The following is a 20375-nucleotide window of genomic DNA, read 5'->3' as shown; positions in this document are numbered from 1 at the left end:
GTGATTATTTTATGATTGGACTTCTGCAACAAAGAGAATGCATTTTATTAAGGACAGGGTGTTGCGGTATGATTCATATGATGGTTAATGCTGCATTTTGATGTGTTCCTGGGGATTAATGGGACAGTGTGACTCTGCTGATAGGTGTTGGTGTGTGGGCAATACGCACATGGTAATGCCTTCGTATTTCTCCTGCAATATAACTTACTCACTTAATCCTCTTTGTTCCCTGTGGAACATAAGGCTGCGACTATCTGCTTCCACCTGGCCCTATCCTGTGCAGCATGTTGTACCTCGCCCCAGCAATATAAGCCAGCCTGTTCAGTTCCATTCTCCATTGACAGTTTACACTGACAGTTTACATTAGGAAGCCAGCTAACTGGTTGACAGGATGCACTAGTTTTTTTAATTTCAGTAAAAGTTGCTTTTGTGTTTGTTTGTAAATTAGCTGTTGTTCGATCATATGTTTACCTAAACATCGTTGTCTTAACACATTTTTTTTATTTTAGAGGCAAGAGTTTTACCACTGAACATTGCTGTATGCCGATATTTCAGGCCTCCTGCCACTAACTCTCTCTGCCACCGAAGAGCAAGCGCGTAACAGACACACGCAGTCAAGAAAGAGTAAGCAAGAAATGTTGCATCAAAATAATCTGACAATTAATGGATCTGTGTGATGCTTATTGGTGTATTTTGACTTGGTTCTGACAACCAATGGTGCAATGTGACTCTGTGCTAATGGTTATTGGTGGATTGTGATGTGGTTCTGATGATTAACAAAGCAAAGCGACTGTGCTGATGTTAGGGTACTGATATGCTGATGGCAGTGACTGCATTAGTGATCACTGAAGCAGCCTGACCCAGCTTTGCTCCAATGGAGCTGTGAAACAGACATGCTCTTTATTAATGGTATAATGAGAGGATGAAATTGCCTTCTCACCAGTTGTAGCACAGGCGTTGTCTGGTTTCTCCACAAAGAGACCAGTCAGTTCTGTCATCTCGTGAACCTCTGAGAGAGAGAAGATGAAGAATGAACAGTGGAAAAGCAAAGATGAAGCAGTGTGGATCATCTGCTATTCAGACATGAACATTTGTGTTGTTGTAAAAGTCAGGCAAGAATACATGCAATAACAGAGATGCAGATGACTCGTCCCCCTGCAAAAAACATCCCTCTATGTTGTTAAACAGACATGAATGTGTTTTGAGGGAAGTAAGTTAACAAGGGACAAACACAATGGGAAAAAAAACTGTCTACTTGCATACAACACGTTTTAGCTTTGACATATTATGTAAGCAGGGTTATCAGAAACTGCAGGTTTGTCAGGTAGCCTCTGTCCTCCTTGTTCCTTGACAGATGTTGGGTTGTTATGATACCAGACGGCCATCCCTCACTTGCCTTAGACTTGTAGCCTGTCTATCCTTCTATTACCTTTTTTTGGTCAGTAGATTTTAATTTTTATTAAATGGATTCACATATGATCTTACATGTATTTCATTATGAGAGTGAGACCAATAGTAGTAATTTTTCTAATGATTGTGAACTGAAGGTATGGGTGATCCTTTAGCTGCAAGTGTATGTGTGTGTGTTAGTTTGGTCACGCCCACTCTTCAGTACTAGAGTGTTACAGTAAATCTGAAGACAACATGTCTATTGAAATTGGATGAATCTTGCACATGGACCATCATTGACATAATTTCACATCACTATTTTGAATTGTACTATATTATGCTGAAATAGATTAGATGAAAATCTATTGCTTGCCTTATATAAAAGTGGTACCTAAGATGTCAATAAATAAAGGAATTTGTTAGTCCTAACTTCTGTGTGAACACTGTTACACAGCATCATGCACTGAGATCCACAAACAAACCACATACTGTACAATGCCTTTCAAAACTATTGCCCTTGGTAACATGAGCAAAAAAGCCTACAGAAAAACATACTTATTGTTTATCAGTTTGATCTTATACACAAAATATGAGAGAAATCTAATTGAAGTAAAGAATATTATATTTTCATATTGGTCTACGCAGTAAACAATATGAAAATAGTCCCTCTATTTATAGCTAATCTAAACCTAAAAACAGTATATCAACTCAAAAATAGACAAAAATGACTGTTTGATGTTAGTACTCTCTTTCATCAGCCCATTTTTAAAATAAGTAATTTCCACAAGGTCCTGAAAAGCAAATTATGGAAACGCTGTTTTTAACAAAGTTAGTTCTGATAATAATAATAATAATAATAATAATAATAGTGCTTTAAACTGAAGGGAGAAACTTGCATTAACCACCAGCAATTACTTGGTTTTTTCCTTTTTCCTCCAAGGAGGTGGATTTGGACCAGAATTAGAAATTATTATTTACAACTTTAATCTGTCTCTTATCAGAGCTATGTTCAACATGGCAAATGCTTGTAAACTATTTTCCATTAGCTTATGTTCAATACTAAGGATAGGTAACAGGCTGGAAATATAGTGCAGAGAGCTGAAGCTGTATCTGCCCATTTAGCTGAGACAAGTCCATCATAAGCTGCTCTTCAGATAACTAGCTGGCTAATATGTAGCTAGCTGGTTATCATGATTCACTTTAACATTGTAAAGCTAGCTACAGCAATGTTATTTTTTAGCTAGCTAGCTATATTTACTTTGAAGCTTGGTATCGAACCATGTAACATTGTTATACTTACTGTCTGTGCTAGCTAGCTATTTTGATAACTTCAAAAAGGCCAACAGAGTTCAGAAGAGAATTGGAGATACATGTTCCATAAACAGAGATTTTGGTAACAATAATATTGAAAAACAACTATTTCCCTTCAACACCACTTTCATGCAGACACAGGAACAGCACTACATGCCTCATCAAAAATTAAACATACAGTCCTGCAGTAACAACCTCATGTATGCTATGTATCTTTTACTTACCCTGTTCTGCTGGTTGAGCATCTGACAATGAAGATAAATGATTTCAATACAAAGACATGGAAAAGTGTTAAAATAATACAAGATTACAAAGATGCAGACATACACACACACACACATTCCATAGACACACTCACATCCAGTTTCCTTTTTATTGACATGTATAATGTTTTAATATGAAGAAACATAGTTGTTAATTATTTTAATGATGAAGTGCAGTATAAGAATAGCCCTAAACAATTAAAAACATGAATAAATACAAGAATTAAAAAGATAAAAATATAAAAAAGACAACAAACAATAAATGCAAAGTATGCGTTTAATATTGAATATTAATATAATATTGAATGTTGACTTGATGCAACTCAAAAATATGGAATTTTGAAAATGTAAATGAAACATATAGTCACATAGGTAAAGATGTATGTAATTTTTTTTTATGTCTCCACACACACACACTCACACATGATGTGCATGGACGTACACATACCAACACACATCTCACATAGACAATTTAGAACATTGTTGCACTCTTACCTCCTTCTGCAGGCTTTGCTATAAATAATGAAAATAATGAATTTCAGTGCAAGAACTGTAGTGTTTGGAGAATATGCATACATGCAGAAATAAATTCAACAGACACACACACACACACACACACACACACAATTGGGCAGTTACCTGTACTGTATAAGAGTGAGAATTGTCATTCTGGGATAATACAGTTTACTGACATAAGTAATGTGGTTTAATTGAACTATGTACAAACTGACCTTAATTGCCCTTGAGTCTCTGGCAACTACTACTTAGAAATAATAATAATAATAATAATAATACTAATAATAATAATAATAATAATGCTTTAAAGTGAAGGGAAAAATCTTACATTAACCACCAATCCCAGCAGTAACTTGATTTGTTCCTTTTTTTCACAGGAGGAACTATTTCCCTTCAACACCACTTTCACACAGACACAGGAACAGCACTACATGCCTCATCAAAAATCAAACTTACATTCCAGCAGTAACAACCTCATGTATGCTATGTATCTTTTGCTTACCTGCGTCTCCTGGTTGAGCATCTGCCAATGAAGATAAATGATTTCAATACAAAGACATGGAAAAGTGTTACAGAAAAAGATTACAGAAATGCAGGCATACACACACATGCTACAGACACACTAACATACAGTTTATTCCTTATTGACATGTATGATGTTTTAATATGAAGAAACATTGTTAATTATTTTAATGATGAAGTGCAGTATAGGAATAGCCATAAACAACTAAAAACATGAATAAACACAGGAATTAAAATGATAAAAAGAATGCAAATATGCGTTTTTTCTTGCTTGGGGGATTTACATCAAAGTCAAACTGGACTTCATATGATACATGAAAACCACTGACTTGCTTTTGAATAGGTTATGATCATGTATACATTGAATGGGAATGCATAAAAATAAGCAATCTACTGTACGTTGGGCTACAACTTAAAGGTGGTTTGTGCAGGTGGGTGGTAATGGCGCAAATCGCAGACTAGACTTCACACCAAAATTGCACTGAGCTGCACCAAAATTCCAGTGCTCTGCTTGATCTTTAATTAAATGCCCCCTACAGTGCCTCTCCTCCCACTTCGGTGCATGGTGAGTCATGATGTTACCAAACGGCACAGGCCTGTCAAACTCCATGATGAGATTTCCACTTTGCCAGTGCAACGGGTTATAATACCATGCATCAGCTGGAAAATAGGGCCCTATATTCCCAAAGGCACACTGTAAAATGTGCAGTGTTAATTCAACTCTGACAGAGCACATACAAGTCCTGTTGGGACCATATGTACTCTGTAAGAGCTGATTTAACACTGAACATTTTACTGTGCAGTTGCGAATAGTTCCTGAGTCACAGGATTTGGCTATAATATTAAATGTTGACTTGATGCAACTGACAAATATTGAATTTTGAAAATGTAAATGAAACATATAATCACATAGGTAAACATGTATGCAGTTTTATATGCCTACACACATACACACACACACACACACACACATGATGTGCATGTAAGTACACATACCAACACAAATCTCACACAGACTACTTGAAACATTGTTGCACTTTTACCTCCTTCTGCAGGCTTTGCTATAGATAATGAAAAGAATGGATTTCAGTGCAGGAACTGAAGTGTTTGGAGAATATGCATACATGCAGAAATAAATTCAACACGCACACACACACACACACACACAGGTGGGCAGTCGCCTGTACTGCATAAGAGTGAAAATTGTCATTCTGATTCTAGAATAATACTGTTTATTGACATAATTAAAGTGGTTTAATTTAACTATGTACAAACTGACCTTGTGTTGACCTTGGGTCTTTGATAAGTACTAGTTAGAAAAAATAATAATAATAATAATAAAAGGCTTTAAAGTAAAGTGAAAACCACCAATTCCAGCAGTAACTTGATTTGTTCCTTTTTTCCCCAGGTTGCAGAAAAACTATAAGATAAATCTGGACCAGAATGCCAAATTATTATTTACAACTTTCAACTGTCTCTTATCGGAGCATTGTACAACATGGCAAATGCTTGTAAACCTTTTTTTTCTATTAGCTTATATTCAACACTAAGGATAGGTACAGTAACAATCTGGAAATGTAGTGCACAGAGCCAAAGCTGTATCTGCTCATCTAGCTGAGACAAGTCCATCATCATAAGAAGCTCTTCAGATAACTAGCTAGCTAATTCTAATATATAGCTAGCTGGCTATCATGATTAACTTTAACACTGTATAACTAGCTACAGCAACTTTATTAGTTAGCCATATTTACTTTGCAGCTTGGTACCGGACCCTGTAACATTATTATCATCACTTTCTGTGCTAGCTAGCTATTTTGATAACTTCAAAAAGGACAAAAGAGATTGAAAGAGAGTTGGAGATACATGTTCCTTAACCACAGATTTTTCTAGCCATAATATTGAAAAACAATTACTTCCTTTTAACATCACATTCACACAGGCACAGGAACACCACTACATGCCTGATCAAAAATTAAACATACAGTTCAGCAGTCACAACACCTCATGTATGCTATGAATCTTTTGCTTACCCTCTTCTGCTGGTTGAGCATCTGAAAATGAAGATAAATTATTTCAATACAAAGACATGGAAAAGTGTTAAAATAATACAGAATTATAGAAATGCAGGCACACACACACAAACACGTGCTACAGACACTGTTGCAGTTTCCTCCTTATTTACTTGACATGTACGATATCATGAAGAATTGTAGTTGCTCATTATTACATATAAGAATTGATTTAACACTGAACATTTTTGAATGTTGAATTGATTCAACTGACAAATACTGAATTTTGAAAATGGAAATGGAAACATAGTCACATATGTAAACATGTATTTTTTATGTCTACACACACACACACATGATGTGTATGTAAGTACACATACCAACACAAATCTCACACAGACTACTTGAAACATTGTTGCACTCTTACCTCCTTCTGCAGGCTTTGCTATAGATAATGAAAAGAATGGATTTCAGTGCAGGAACTGAAGTGTTTGGAGAATATTCATACATGCAGAAATAAATTCAACACGCACACACACACACACACACACACACACACACACACACAGGTGGGCAGTCGCCTGTACTGCATAAGAGTGAAAATTGTCATTCTGATTCTAGAATTATACTGTTTATTGACATAATTAAAGTGGTTTAATTTAACTATGTACAAACTGACCTTGTGTTGACCTTGGGTCTTTGATAAGTACTAGTTAGAAATAATAATAATAATAATAATAAAAGGCTTTAAAGTAAAGTGAAAACCACCAATTCCAGAAGTAACTTGATTTGTTCCTTTTTTCCCCAGGTTGCAGAAAAACTATAAGATAAATCTGGACCAGAATGCCAAATTATTATTTACAACTGTAAACTGTCTCTTATCGGAGCAATGTACAACATGGCAAATGCTTGTAAACATTTTTTTTTCTATTAGCTTATATTCAACACTAAGGATAGGTACAGTAACAATCTGGAAATGTAGTGCACAGAGCCAAAGCTGTATCTGCTCATCTAGCTGAGACAAGTCCATCATCATAAGAAGCTCTTCAGGTAACTAGCTAGCTAATTCTAATATATAGCTAGCTGGCTATCATGATTAACTTTAACACTGTATAACTAGCTACAGCAACTTTATTAGTTAGCCATATTTACTTTGCAGCTTGGTATCGGACCCTGTAACATTATTATCATCACTTTCTGTGCTAGCTAACTATTTTGATAACTTAAAAAAGGACAAAAGAGATTGCAAGAGAGCTGGAGATACATGTTCCTTAACCACAGATTTTTCTAGCCATAATATTGAAAAACAATTACTTCCTTTTAACATCACATTCACACAGGCACAGGAACACCACTACATGCCTGATCAAAAATTAAACATACAGTTCAGCAGTCACAACACCTCATGTATGCTATGAAGCTTTTGCTTACCCTCTTCTGCTGGTTGAGCATCTGAAAATGAAGATAAATTATTTCAATACAAAGACATGGAAAAGTGTTAAAATAATACAGAATTATAGAAATGCAGGCACACACACACAAACACGTGCTACAGACACTGTTGCAGTTTCCTCCTTATTTACTTGACATGTACGATATCATGAAGAATTGTAGTTGCTCATTATTACATATGAGTTGATTTAACACTGAACATTTTTGAATGTTGAATTGATTCAACTGACAAATACTGAATTTTGAAAATGGAAATGGAAACATAGTCACATATGTAAACATGTATTTTTTATGTCTATACACACACACATATGATGTGCATGTAAATACACATACCAACACAAATCTCACACAGACTACTTGAAACATTGTTGCACTCTTACCTCCTTCTGCAGGCTTTGCTATAGATAATAAAAAGAATGGATTTCAGTGCAGAAACTGAAGTGTTTGTAGAATATGCTTACATGCAGGAATAAATTCAACACACACACACACACACACACACAGGTGGGCAGTCACCTGTACTGTATAAAGACAATGCAGGTCTCTGGAAACTATTAGTTATAATAATAATAATAATAATGCTTTAAAGTAAATTGAAAAATCTTGCATTAACCACCAATACCAGCAGTAACTTAGTTTGTTCCTTTTTTCCCCAGGAGGTTGAAGAAAAATGATAAGATAAATCTGGACCAGAATGACTAATTATTATATACAACATTCATCTAGCTCTTATCGGAGCTATGTTCGACATGGCAAATGCTTGTAAACTATTTTCCATTAGCTTATGTTCAACACTAAGAATAGGTAACAGTCTGGACATGTAGTGCACAGAGCCGAAGCTGTGTCCGCCCATTTAGCTGAGACAAGTCCATCATAATAAGCAGCTCTGCAGATAACTAGCTGGCTATTTCTTCTATATAGCTAACTGCCTATCATGATTCACTAACATTGCTAAACTAGCTACAGCAACTTTATTAGTTAGCTAGCTAGCCATATTTACTTTGTAGCTTGGTATTGAACCATGTAACATTGTTATCATTACTTTCACTGCTAGATAGCTATTTTGATAACTTCAAAAAGGCCAAAAGAGATCCAAAAAGAGTTGGAGATACATATTCCATAATCAGAGATTTTGGTAACCATAATATTTTTTTTTTTTAATTACTTCCCTTCAACACCGCTGACACAGGAACACCACTACATGCCTGATCAAAAATCAAACTTACACTCCAGCAGTCACAACACATCATGTATGCTATGCATTTTTTGCTTACCCTCTTCTGCTGGTTGAGCATCTGACAATGAAAATAAATGATTTCAATACAAAAACATGGAAATGTGTTAAATTAATACAGAATTATAGAAATGCAGGCACACACACAAACACGTGCTACAGACACACTGTTGCAGTTTCCTCCTTATTTACTTGACATGTACAATATCATGAAGAATTGTAGTTGTTCATTATGAAATATAAGAAGTGTCCCTGAGCAAGACACCTAACCCCTCACTGCTCTGGTGAATGAGAGGCATCAATTGTAAAGCGCTTTGGATAAAAGCACTATATAAATGCAGTCCATTTACCATTTATAAGAGTTGATTTAACACGGATCATTTTTGAATGTTGAATTGATTTAATTGACAAATATTGGATTTTGAAAATGGAAATGGAAACATAGTCACATAGGTAAACATGTAGTTTTTATGTCCACACACACACACACACACACACACGCACACACATGATGGGAACACAAGTACACATACCAACACAAATCTCACACAGACTACTTGAAACAATGTTGCACTCTTACCTCCTTCTGCAGGCTTTGCTATAGATAATGAAAAGAATAGATTTCAGTGCAAGAAGTTAAGTGTTTGTAGAATATGCATACAATGCATAAATAACAAATTCAATACATAAACACACACACACACACACATACAGGTGGGCAGTCACCTGTACTACATAAGTGTGAGAATTGTCATTCTGATTCTAGGATTATACAGTTTACTGACATAAGTAATGTGATTTAATTGAACTACAGTATGTACAAACTGACTTTGTGTTGACCTTGAATTTTGACAAGTACAAGTACTAGTGAGAAATAATAATAATAATAATAATAATAATAGCACTTTCACAAAATCAGGCTAGCTTCTCCAAATTGGAATAATTCCATTGTTCTGAAGTTCTAAACGAATATTAGATGAGACCATTAGGTCCAGCGACGGTGTCACAGCAGCAGATAGGCACACCGACAGCAGAAACATGGATTCACTTTAATACAGTAAAACTAGCTACAGCAACTTTATGCATTAGTTAGCTAGCCAGCCATATAGCTACTTAGTGGCTTGGTATCGAACCATGTTACATTTTTATTATTGATTTTGGTGCTAGCTAGCTATTTTGATAACTTCAAAAATGCCTATACTGTAGCTATGTAAATCTATTAGCAATTACACAACTATAGCTAGTTGTATGGATGCCTGCACACTGCCTGTAAGTTTCATATTCTGGCAGCAGTTTTTGGGGTTTGTTGTTGTGTTACATTGGTGTGGCAAAACCACTCTTATCTGTATCCGTCATTATTTAAAACGTGTTTGTGATAAACTAAATGTTCAACACAGCTTAAATTTTCACACAGAGCCTCTTAATTGAAATGGATGTTCAGCTGCAGGGTCTCCTATTTGGGTAAGGTTGGGTAAATGCACAGCATCCATAATCCTACAATTTTTGATGTTCAAATTTGTTAATAAATACATGTGATGTGCAATTCACCAGTGTGCATTTTCACGGGTATCATTATACTGAAGAAAGAGTTTGAAAAGCATCATGTGCTCACAACAGACTAACTTCAAAATCAAAATGGCTGTCATTTGAACTAGTTATTTTGATCCAGATATGCTGTTTATAACTGCTGTCTACTGAAAGCATTGGACCATATGCAGATAATTCAATAGAATTATGATATAAAAATATAAATTCATGTCATATGGAGACTTGCAGACCTACATCATGTGCAGAGATCCAGGTTTCAGATATTTTGGTAGCCATAATATTAAAAAACAGTTATTTCCCTTCAACACAACTTTCACGCAGACACAGGATCACCACTACATGCCTCATCAAAAATTAAACATACAGTCCAGCAGTCATAACCTCATGTATGCTATGTATCTTTTGCTTACCCTCTTCTGCTGGTTTAGCATCTGACAATGAAGATACATGATTTCAATACAATGACATGGAAAAGTGTTAAAATAATACAAGATTACAGAAATGCAGGCATACACACACACATGCTACAGACACACTAACATACAGTTTACTCCTTATTGACACGTATGGTGTTTTAATATGAAGAAACATTGTTGTTAATTATTTTAATGATGAAGTGGAGTATAGGAATACCCATAAACAACTAAAAACATGAATAAATACAGAAATTAAAATGATAAAAATATAAAAAAAGACAACAAGCAATAAATGCAAAGTATGTGTTTAATATTGAATATTAATATAATATCAAATGTTGACTTGATGCAACTCAAAAATATGGAATTTTGAAAATGTAATTGAAACATATCGTCACATAGGTAAAGATGTATGTAATTTTTTAAATGTCCACACACACACACTCACATATGATGTGCATGGACGTATACATACCAACACACATCTCACATAGACAATTTAGAACATTGTTGCACTCTTACCTCCTTCTGCAGGCTTTGCTATTAATAATGAAAATAATGAATTTCAGTGCAAGCACTGTAGTGTTTGGAGAATATGCATACATGCAGAAATAAATTCAACAGACACACACACACACACACACACACACACACACACAATTGGGCAGTTACCTGTACTGTATAAGAGTGAGAATTGTCATTCTGGGATAATACAGTTTACTGACGTAAGTAATGTGGTTTAATTGAACTATGTACAAACTGACCTTAATTGCCCTTGAGTCTTTGGCAAAATCTTAATATAATACAATATTACAGAAATGCAGGCATACACACACATACACATGCCACAGACACATATTTGTATATGAAGAAATGTAGTTGTTCATTATATTAATAACTAAGATGAATAATTTGATAATATTCAAAATCATTATTTGAATATTTTCCTTAAACATGAAGTACACACAGTATATATAAGCTGGTGCACGATATCGGGTGCCACATTTCTATGCAGTTGTTAATGAGTTTCTGCAGCCTAACACCTGCAAAAAAACTCTAAACACTTCATTTCTTATTTTATTTTTATGTTGCACCAATAAACACAGAAATTACTGGGTTTGGCAATAATGGCAAGCCGACAAAATGCTGAGGAAGTCTTTTTGGTCAATATTTATGACTTAAATGCAAACTCATTACATGCCCAAACCCATATACTGACCGTATAAACACACACACACCAGAAATACTTATAGGCATTGTATCTTTCTCTTACCCTCTGCAGGTTTTGCTTCTGACAACGAAAGGAAAACAATTTTAACTTACTGTAGGGTCGTATATATACAACGCGTACACACAAACACACAAACACACACACACGCCAAAACAAGAGTGCTGTAATGAACGTAACATGACTGCATTTACTGATTAGCATAAAGATTCCGCAAAAAAACAATATATAAAAAAAACAAATATAAAAAAAAATATATAAAAAACTTAACAATATAAACACCTATTTTAACTTTACACCTACAGAATCTGAAAAACATGTATGCATTCTTTTTTCCTTACTCTCTTCTGCTGGCTTCACTTCTATTAATAATAAGAAAATAATATTTTAATACAGTGAAAGATCCACATAAACAACATTTCATAACTTTATAATTATTCTGATTCACCCTCTGCCAGCTCAAATGTTTATACAGTGGATAACGAAAATCATATCAAAATGCTGTTCATTATGGTTATGGCGATTGGTTGGAAAGTACAATATTCTTCTGTAGAGTTACTACTCCCCTGTCCACTAAGGGTAGCATTATTTCAAGTGGGCCACCTGTGACCCAAAATGTTATTTCGTCAAAAATGTATAACTAGGATTCAAATCATTTAATCATTATCATTACAATACTTACATATCAGATGTATAGTATATTTATAAGCAAGACATACATGATAAATGAAAAACAAAACGTTTTCTCAATGTGTCCTGAAAATTATAGCCTTTTCCAGCCCGAAAACAACTACATTCCACTATTATGGCACAAAATAATGGATAAAACTTCAATGTAACTATGGTAAGTTCAACACATCCATAATATTACTATACTGTAAAGTTGAATTTTGCTGTTTGACAGTAGAGGATCACAGCATAAAGTCAGAAAAAATGATAAAAACTCTTAGCGTTGCAAATATATGATTACAATTGGCCGCAAATGTTCAATAGTCTCCTGTGTCATAAAGAGTAGACGTAGCATTGATCTTTGTTGTATCTTTACTGTTGTACAGTTTATCGATTGGTTTACTGTTACAAATCATAGGAACTAAATTGACACAAAACACATTATATAATGCATATTTCTCTTACCATCATTTGCAGGTTTTGCTTCTGGCAATGAAAGAGAAATATTTTAAAACAAGGACTTAAATAATATGGAGATTGTACTGGCATGCTTATGCATGCAGCACCAAATAGTACCAACAAAACACATATACAAAACTGCATGAACAGATCTGCAAAAATAGCAAATGCACAGTAGAAATAGTTTTTGCACCATTCAAAATTAGTATGCTGAGTCATCAGGTTTTTGACAAAGATATATCACAAAAGCCCATTGCTTCAATAATGTGCCAGTTTAAATATGTTCTTCGTACATGCTCTCTCACTTTTGGTTATTTCAGAGGTGTTGGAACAAGGAATACTGAAAAGAAATGAAATTCTATGTGGCTAACTGCCAAAGAATGACATTCATTTCAACTTGTTCTTTGAATCGACGATATATTGAAGTGCATTAAATGTTGCATTTTATAGTGGCTCACATTTTTACCAAATAATTGCAAAATACAGAGCTGCTCATTTCTTAAGCCAAAATTCATGAGTTTATTTTCCATAGTACACTGGACCCACTACACAACCAATGAAGGAACCATCAATTAAATTAACACTACCTGTGATTCACAATGTATTGCAATCCATACTCTATCATCACTCCAACCACTAGTCCACTTTCACGATGCAACATGATTGGTATGCTCACTGCATTCAGTGCATTTTCAGCTCAAGAACTCATAGGCAGTGAGAATAATCAATTCAATGCATGCAATTTCAAATTTAGCTAAATAAATTGCTATTTACATCTTTAGGTGATCTATTGTTAATGAAACTATTAGCGGTTAATTGATCTGGTCATTTAGGCTACAGCCGCAATAAAACTTTTCCAAAGCTTTTTTCCTTTGGTCTGGGACTGAAGACATGCACACGCAGATGTAACCCCATACACCATTTGCATAAGCATATTTTCAATGCCCATAGATCTACTATGTACATGTATTTAAAATCTTGTATTTTGTATTGATATGCACACAAAATTAAGCATACAGTATAAACACTCAGACTCATTATCACTCATTTTCTCACAAACAAAATGTAATAATTCTATGCATTTGGAACATATCTTACCACCTTCTGCAGGTTTAGCCTCTGATAATAAAAATAAACCAGTTCAAAACATACTTTGCTAAAGGCCTTGCTTTATCTCAATAGACCTTATACACATGTTTTGATATAATCTTGTCCATAAAATATTGTATGAAGTGTAGAGTATAGTCTCAAAATAAATATATTTTATTCTATTGTTTAGGCTGGGATATGAAGACATGTAGCCCCATACACCAATGGTAAATGTCACCATTAAAATTGTTATATTGTTATATACTGAGAGGAAACCAGAGAAGTTAATATTAAACATACACACTGACGCATGATTTTTCTCACAAATAAAATGTAAAAAAAGTTGAAAAGAATTTAAAATTTTCCTTACCTTCTACTGGGGGTTTTGCCTCTGCTAATGAAATTGAATTGGAATTGAATTAATAGATGATACAATTTGTGACTAGTGACACAATGTTTTTTCATTCATTTTGTTCATTCAAAAAATGAAAAATAAAAGATATTCATCATTAGTTAAATTTATACAGGCACATTCCACATACTCAAACCATGTTTTCTTTTTTTATATCAATTTAATTATTTAAGAAAGTACTTGTGTGAGATGCACTTAATATAATGGAAGTGTGTCACTAGTACCAAATTAGCACACCGTTTGAGGGTTTTTCACCCCTCTGGAAAGTTTATTTTACATCATGCGCTTGCAATTTGGGGGTTCAGGCCTAGTTTCTGCACTTTTTTTTTTAAACGCACTATATAAATCAAATTGATTTAATTTGATTTATTTCCATATCTATTATAAAGGTTTTATGTTAGCAAACTGGGTCTTACCAAAAAGAAAACGTTTTCAAAATAAAATCATAAATTGAACAAATGAATAAACTATGAACAAATTATCATTGTATATTTTCCATGCATGTTACAATATTGCATTTACATGCAAACACAGACGTCTTTCAAAACATACAAAATGTTGCTTATACTTTTTTGCACTCCCAGTTACCTACAATATGCTATATATACATACAAGCACACACAGACTGGAGTTAAATTATTTCTGTTTTTGTCTTACCAGCAGCCTTGGGTTTTGCTAATGAGAGTGAAAGAAAGCATTTTTAAACTGAGTTGTAGTAGTAAATATAATAGTTTCAACTGCTAACCTGGCACATGTTACTGTTGTTATTTGAATGGGTTTAAACAGACTCTTTGTAACTGTGCAGGACAGTGATGAACTTGCAGTGGAAAACATACAGAGTCTTTGCATGGGCTAACCCTGCCATTGTCCAACTCATGCAGTGATGTCACTGTTACTACACCAATTGAAGCCCTGTGGTTAAAATGTCCATCCAACAGGCATGCTCTGAAACCGTGCAAAAGAATTCCAAGACAAGTTTTACTGGAAAGAAGCCAGGGCCCTTCAAATAGAGCTTGCTATTGGATCTTTACTCTCCTCTCGAAAGAAGAGCGCAAACTGGATCTAACCAGGACAAAAAGAGAAGAGGCCCAGATGCATGACTGCGTAAGAGGACAAGTAAATCAGAGTCTATAGTTTCAGAAACAGAAGCTGCCAGCTGAGGACCTGTGAGGTGTCTATTTATCAAATTGCAGACTCTAACATGCTTCTTGGCAATCTCACAACAATTGTCAGACGAGTTTCAAGAGAAAGATATTCCTTTTTGGCCATTTTTTATGTAACCCACGGAGAAACCGGTTAATATTTGCTAGGAATGCACTGGGTTAAATTTTTGTCCCCAGTGTGAGTGTGTTTTTTTTTTTATATGGACCTTTTGATACCTTATGGTCATGCTTATTTACTATATTCCTGTTGGTTAATTGGTTGTGATCATGCTTACTTTTTTGGTTTTGACCTTTTATGTGATAGTCTGTGCATTTTAAGTTTGTTACGTTGTTGAAAATTGATGTTTGGTTTGGAATGATTATAAGAGAAAAGGAAAAGCTTAGAGATCCTACTTGGTGATATTTGGAGCTGTGGAGAATTGGGAGAAGGACGGAGAAGGTTGGTGAGACTTAATGGCGGGTGAATTCACAGGTGAATGTCTACAATTCAGAGGACAGACTGTGCGTGTACCTTGGCGAGAATCTACCAGGGGACAGACTCAGCCATTTCTCAAAGGATTGTCTCCAATGCTGGAATCTCCAAGTTCTTCCTCACCAATTATCTGAAGAACTATATGGGCTGCCGTAAGTACGATGGCTACTGGTGTTCTCACGTCACGGAGAAGCGCGCCAACAGGTTTTTTTTTATTTTTTAATGGCCGTAAGTGTACATTGTTTAGTTTGTGGATGTGTTGGGCTGTATGTGCATTAGGGGAGTATTTTTTCGCTATTGGTAACGAAAGCGACGTGAAGAAAAACAATTGTTCTAAAACTTACTTATGGGTTATCTGATTTGTGGGTTTTGTGATGTATATGGGGCTTGTGTGTTTAATTTTAATATCCCCAGAGTTAACTATAATGGGTAGCTCATAGCGAAATCAACATCTACATTGCTGGCCCAGGCCTCTAGAGATATGACTCATAACCAGAGTGAAGTTTGTATGTAGCTGTCTCGTTTCCGTCTGGGGAAGAATTAAATTTAAATATCGATACTAGTTAAAAATGTGTTCTTTAACTCTACTGGTACAGAGTCATGCGAGGCAGGTGTTACTTTTGTGGGGGCGTCAGGCAAGATTTTTTATTATTTTTTTTTAAACAAAATTGAACTTTCAAAATTAAACTCTAGAACACTATAAAGTGTACTAGGTACTGTAGCAACTGAACAAAATATATTTTATAGCTAAATTGAACAGCGCAATTATTTTGTCTGCACCTAATATAATGGGAGTGCTTTCACCAGTACCAAATTACTACATTAGCATGTATACCTAAGGATGAAGTAAATGTGCTGTCAGTACACTGGAGAAATGGCTGCTGAAAATGGGGTTTTGCAATCATAAGTACAGACAGAATTTTAAAATAAAGTTATTTCACACAGTAATAGTCATTTGTAACATTGTCAATGTCTTGGCTATATTTTATGACCAATTAAATGCTACCTTGGTTAATAAAAGTATCAATTTCTTTCAAAACGATTCCAAACTTTTGAACGATAGTGTACATCCCTTCATTTGGTCTTCTACAGTTTCAGTTACTGTATTACAGGACCTCAACTGCACCCTGCTCAACACTGAATTAGCTGTGATAGATCCCTTATTGCATTTCTTCTGCATTCCAATTTTTTGCTTTTTGCTATCTTGTAAATGTTTTTTTTTTTTCTTAAACGCTATACAAATAAAACTGATTTGATTTATTTCCACATCTATTAAAAATGTTTGATCTTGGTAAGCTAGGTCTTACAAAAAGAAATGGTTTTCAAAATAAAATCATAACATGTGAACAAATTAATAAACACTGAACAAATTATCATTGTGTGTTTTCCATGCATGTTCAAATATAGCATTTACATGCAAATGCAGACATATTTTAAAACACAGAAAATGTTGTGGATACTCTTGTGCACTCCCAGTTACCTACAATATGCTATACATACATGCAAGCACACACAGACTGGAGTTAAATAATTTTGTCTTTGTCTTACCGTCAGCCTTGGCTTTTGCTAATGAGAGTGAAAGAAAGCATTTTTAAAATGAGTTGTGGTAGTAAATATAATAGGTTCAACTGTTAACCTGACACAAATTACTGTTGTTATTTGAATGGGTTTAAACAAACTATTTGCCACTGTGCAGGACAGTGATGAACTTTTAGTGGAAAATATACAGGGTCTTACTCTGCTATTGTCCAACCCATGCAGTGTTGTCAGTGTTACTACACCAATTGAAGCCATGTGGTTAAAATGTCCATCCAACATGCATGCTCTGAAACAGTGCACAACAATTCTAACACAAGTTTTCTTAGCCACAGCCCTTCAAATAGACCTTGCTATTGGATCTTTCTTCTTGGGTTGTGGTAGGAAATATAATAGTCTGTACTGCTTACCTGACACCTGTTACTGTTGTCATTTGAATGGGTTTAAATAAACTCTTTTCGACTGTGCAGGACAGTGATGAACTTATAGTGGAAAGTATACAGAGTCTTTGCATGGGATAACAGTAGTGTACATCCCTTCATTTGATCTTCTACAGTTTCAGCTAGTGTATTACAGGACCTCAACTGTACCCTGCTCAACCCAGTTAATTAGCTGTGATTGATCCCTTATTGCATTTCTTCTGCATTCCAATTTACCACTACTTTACACCAGGCCCACCCAAGAGAGGGTGGGCTCCCTCTCTCAAGCCGGCGTCCTCTCGAAATTTTTTCCCATTGGCAAGTTTTTTTCTCGCCACCGTTTGACGGTTTTTCTCCCCCCTGGAAAGTTTTGTTTACCTCATGTGCTTGCAATTTGTGGGTTCAGGCCTGGTTTTTACACTTTTTCTGCTACTCTGTAAAGTTTTTTTTGTTTTTTTTGTAAAAAGTTCTATAAAATTAAAACTGATTTAATTTGATTTATTTCCATGTCTATTAAAAAGGTTTATGTTAGCAAGCTGGGTCTTACAAAAGGAAAAGTTTTCAAAGTAAAATCATAACATGTAAACAAATGAATAAACTCTGAACAAATTATCATTGTGTATTGTCCATGCATGCTCCAATACAGCATTTACATGCAAATACAGACATCTTTCAAAAACACACAAAATGATGCTAATACTTTTTTGCACTCCCAGTTACCTACAATACATACATACAAGCACACACAGACTGGATTTAAATTAATTCTGTCTTTGTCTTACCGCCAGCCTTTGGTTTTGCTAATGAGAGTGAAAGAAAGCATTTTAAAATTGAGTTGTGGTAGGAAAAATAATATTTTGCATTGCTATCCTGACACATGTTACTGTTGTTATTTGAATGGGTTTAAATGAACTCTTTGCGACTGTATCGGACAGTGATGAACATATAGTGGAAAACATACAGAGTCTTTGCATGGGCTAACTCTGCCATTATCCAACTCATGCAGTGATGTCACTGTTACTACACCAATTGAAGTCCTGTGGTTTAAATGTCCATCCAACATGCATGATCTGAAACAGTGCAAAACAATTCCAACAAACTCTCAAGTTCTTGTCTTGAAAGAAGAGAGCAAACTGGATCTAGCCAGGACAGAAATAGAAGAAGCCCAGATGCACTACTGCACAAGAGTAAAAGTACATCAGAGTTTGTAGTTTGAGAAACAGACACCTCACAGGTCCTCAGCTGCCAGCTTCATTGAACGGTACCTGCCATACCTCAGTTTTAAATTATATTTACATTACATTACATTTATTTGGCAGACACTTTTATCCAAAGCAGCGTACAAAAATGCATACCAAAGGTCATTGCCTTATAGGCAAAGTTTCCAAGAAAAAGCCACTTCTGAAATTGGTAAACAAGAAAAGGTTAAAATTAGAAAAAGAACACAAATATTGGAATGTAGATAATTGGAAAAGAATATTATGGATGGCATCCCGGAGTCGTCTTTTCACTGTTGCAGATGAAACTGATGTTTTTGAGCACTATTCAATAAAGTTGCCAGCTGAGGATCTGTGAGGTTTCTGTTCTCTAACTACAGACTCTGATGTACTTTTCCTCTTGTGCAGTAGTGCATCTGAGCCTTCCACTTCTCTTTCAGTCCTGTTTAGATTCAGTTTGCTTTTTTCGTTCAAGACAGTTGTGCACATTTTTGTACGATATCTTCATTTTTTTGGGCAATTTCACAACAATTGACTGATGAGTTTCTAGAGAAACGTACGTCTTTTTGGTCATTTTTTAAACCAAAATAGAACTTTCAAAGTTGAACTCTAAAACAATAGAACGTTTACTAGATACTGTAGCAACTGAAAGAAAGATATTTTACAGCTTAATTAAACAACACAGTTGTTTTCGGCTGCACTCAATATAAGGGGAGTGCTTTCTCTAGTACCAAATTAGTACATTGACATGAATACCTAAGGATGAGGTAACAGTGCGCTGTCTGTACACTAGAGAAATGGCTGCTGCAAATGTGGCTTTGAAATCATAAGTATAGTCATTTGTAACATTGTCAATGTCATGGCTGTGTTTTTGATGCTACCTTGGTGACTAAAAGTATCAATTTCTTTCAAAAAGATTCAAAATGTTTGAATGTTAGCGTACATCCCTTCATTTGGTCTTCTACAGTTTCAGCTAGTGTATTACAGGACCTCAACTGTACCCTGCTCAACCCAGTTAATTAGCTGTGATAGATCCCTTATTGCATTT

General features: G+C 35.0%; 1 protein-coding gene across 50 annotated transcripts in view; it reads right to left on the bottom strand.

Moving 5' to 3' along the window:
- mybpc2b (myosin binding protein Cb) overlaps nucleotides 1-20375 on the bottom strand; it is a 61777-nt gene that overhangs the window by 19564 nt on the left and 21838 nt on the right. For 4 of the 50 annotated variants that reach the window (XM_064322148.1, XM_064322156.1, XM_064322151.1 and 1 more), the window contains 21 exons: nucleotides 18893-18910; nucleotides 17704-17721; nucleotides 15178-15195; nucleotides 14479-14502; nucleotides 14118-14138; nucleotides 13026-13046; nucleotides 12233-12253; nucleotides 11937-11954; nucleotides 11186-11203; nucleotides 10658-10678; nucleotides 9280-9297; nucleotides 8740-8760; nucleotides 7846-7863; nucleotides 7442-7462; nucleotides 6438-6455; nucleotides 6032-6052; nucleotides 5046-5062; nucleotides 3982-4006; nucleotides 3459-3476; nucleotides 2925-2945; nucleotides 941-1009 (listed from right to left, as the gene is read on the bottom strand). In XM_064322148.1, the coding sequence (XP_064178218.1) occupies nucleotides 941-1009; nucleotides 2925-2945; nucleotides 3459-3476; nucleotides 3982-4006; nucleotides 5046-5062; nucleotides 6032-6052; nucleotides 6438-6455; nucleotides 7442-7462; nucleotides 7846-7863; nucleotides 8740-8760; nucleotides 9280-9297; nucleotides 10658-10678; nucleotides 11186-11203; nucleotides 11937-11954; nucleotides 12233-12253; nucleotides 13026-13046; nucleotides 14118-14138; nucleotides 14479-14502; nucleotides 15178-15195; nucleotides 17704-17721; nucleotides 18893-18910 (465 nt within the window). Of the gene's footprint in view, nucleotides 1-940; nucleotides 1010-2924; nucleotides 2946-3458; nucleotides 3477-3981; nucleotides 4007-5044; nucleotides 5063-6031; nucleotides 6053-6437; nucleotides 6456-7441; nucleotides 7463-7845; nucleotides 7864-8739; nucleotides 8761-9279; nucleotides 9298-10657; nucleotides 10679-11185; nucleotides 11204-11936; nucleotides 11955-12232; nucleotides 12254-13025; nucleotides 13047-14117; nucleotides 14139-14478; nucleotides 14503-15177; nucleotides 15196-17703; nucleotides 17722-18892; nucleotides 18911-20375 lie in introns of all 50 variants that reach the window. The other 46 variants (XM_064322152.1, XM_064322164.1, XM_064322149.1 and 43 more) reach the window with 45 other exon arrangements.

Source organism: Anguilla rostrata, chromosome 2, assembly GCF_018555375.3.
Source record: "Anguilla rostrata isolate EN2019 chromosome 2, ASM1855537v3, whole genome shotgun sequence".
Classification (NCBI taxonomy): Eukaryota; Metazoa; Chordata; class Actinopteri; order Anguilliformes; family Anguillidae; genus Anguilla; species Anguilla rostrata.
Note: the sequence above shows the minus strand (reverse complement) of the source record. Positions and strands in the feature narration are given on the sequence as shown.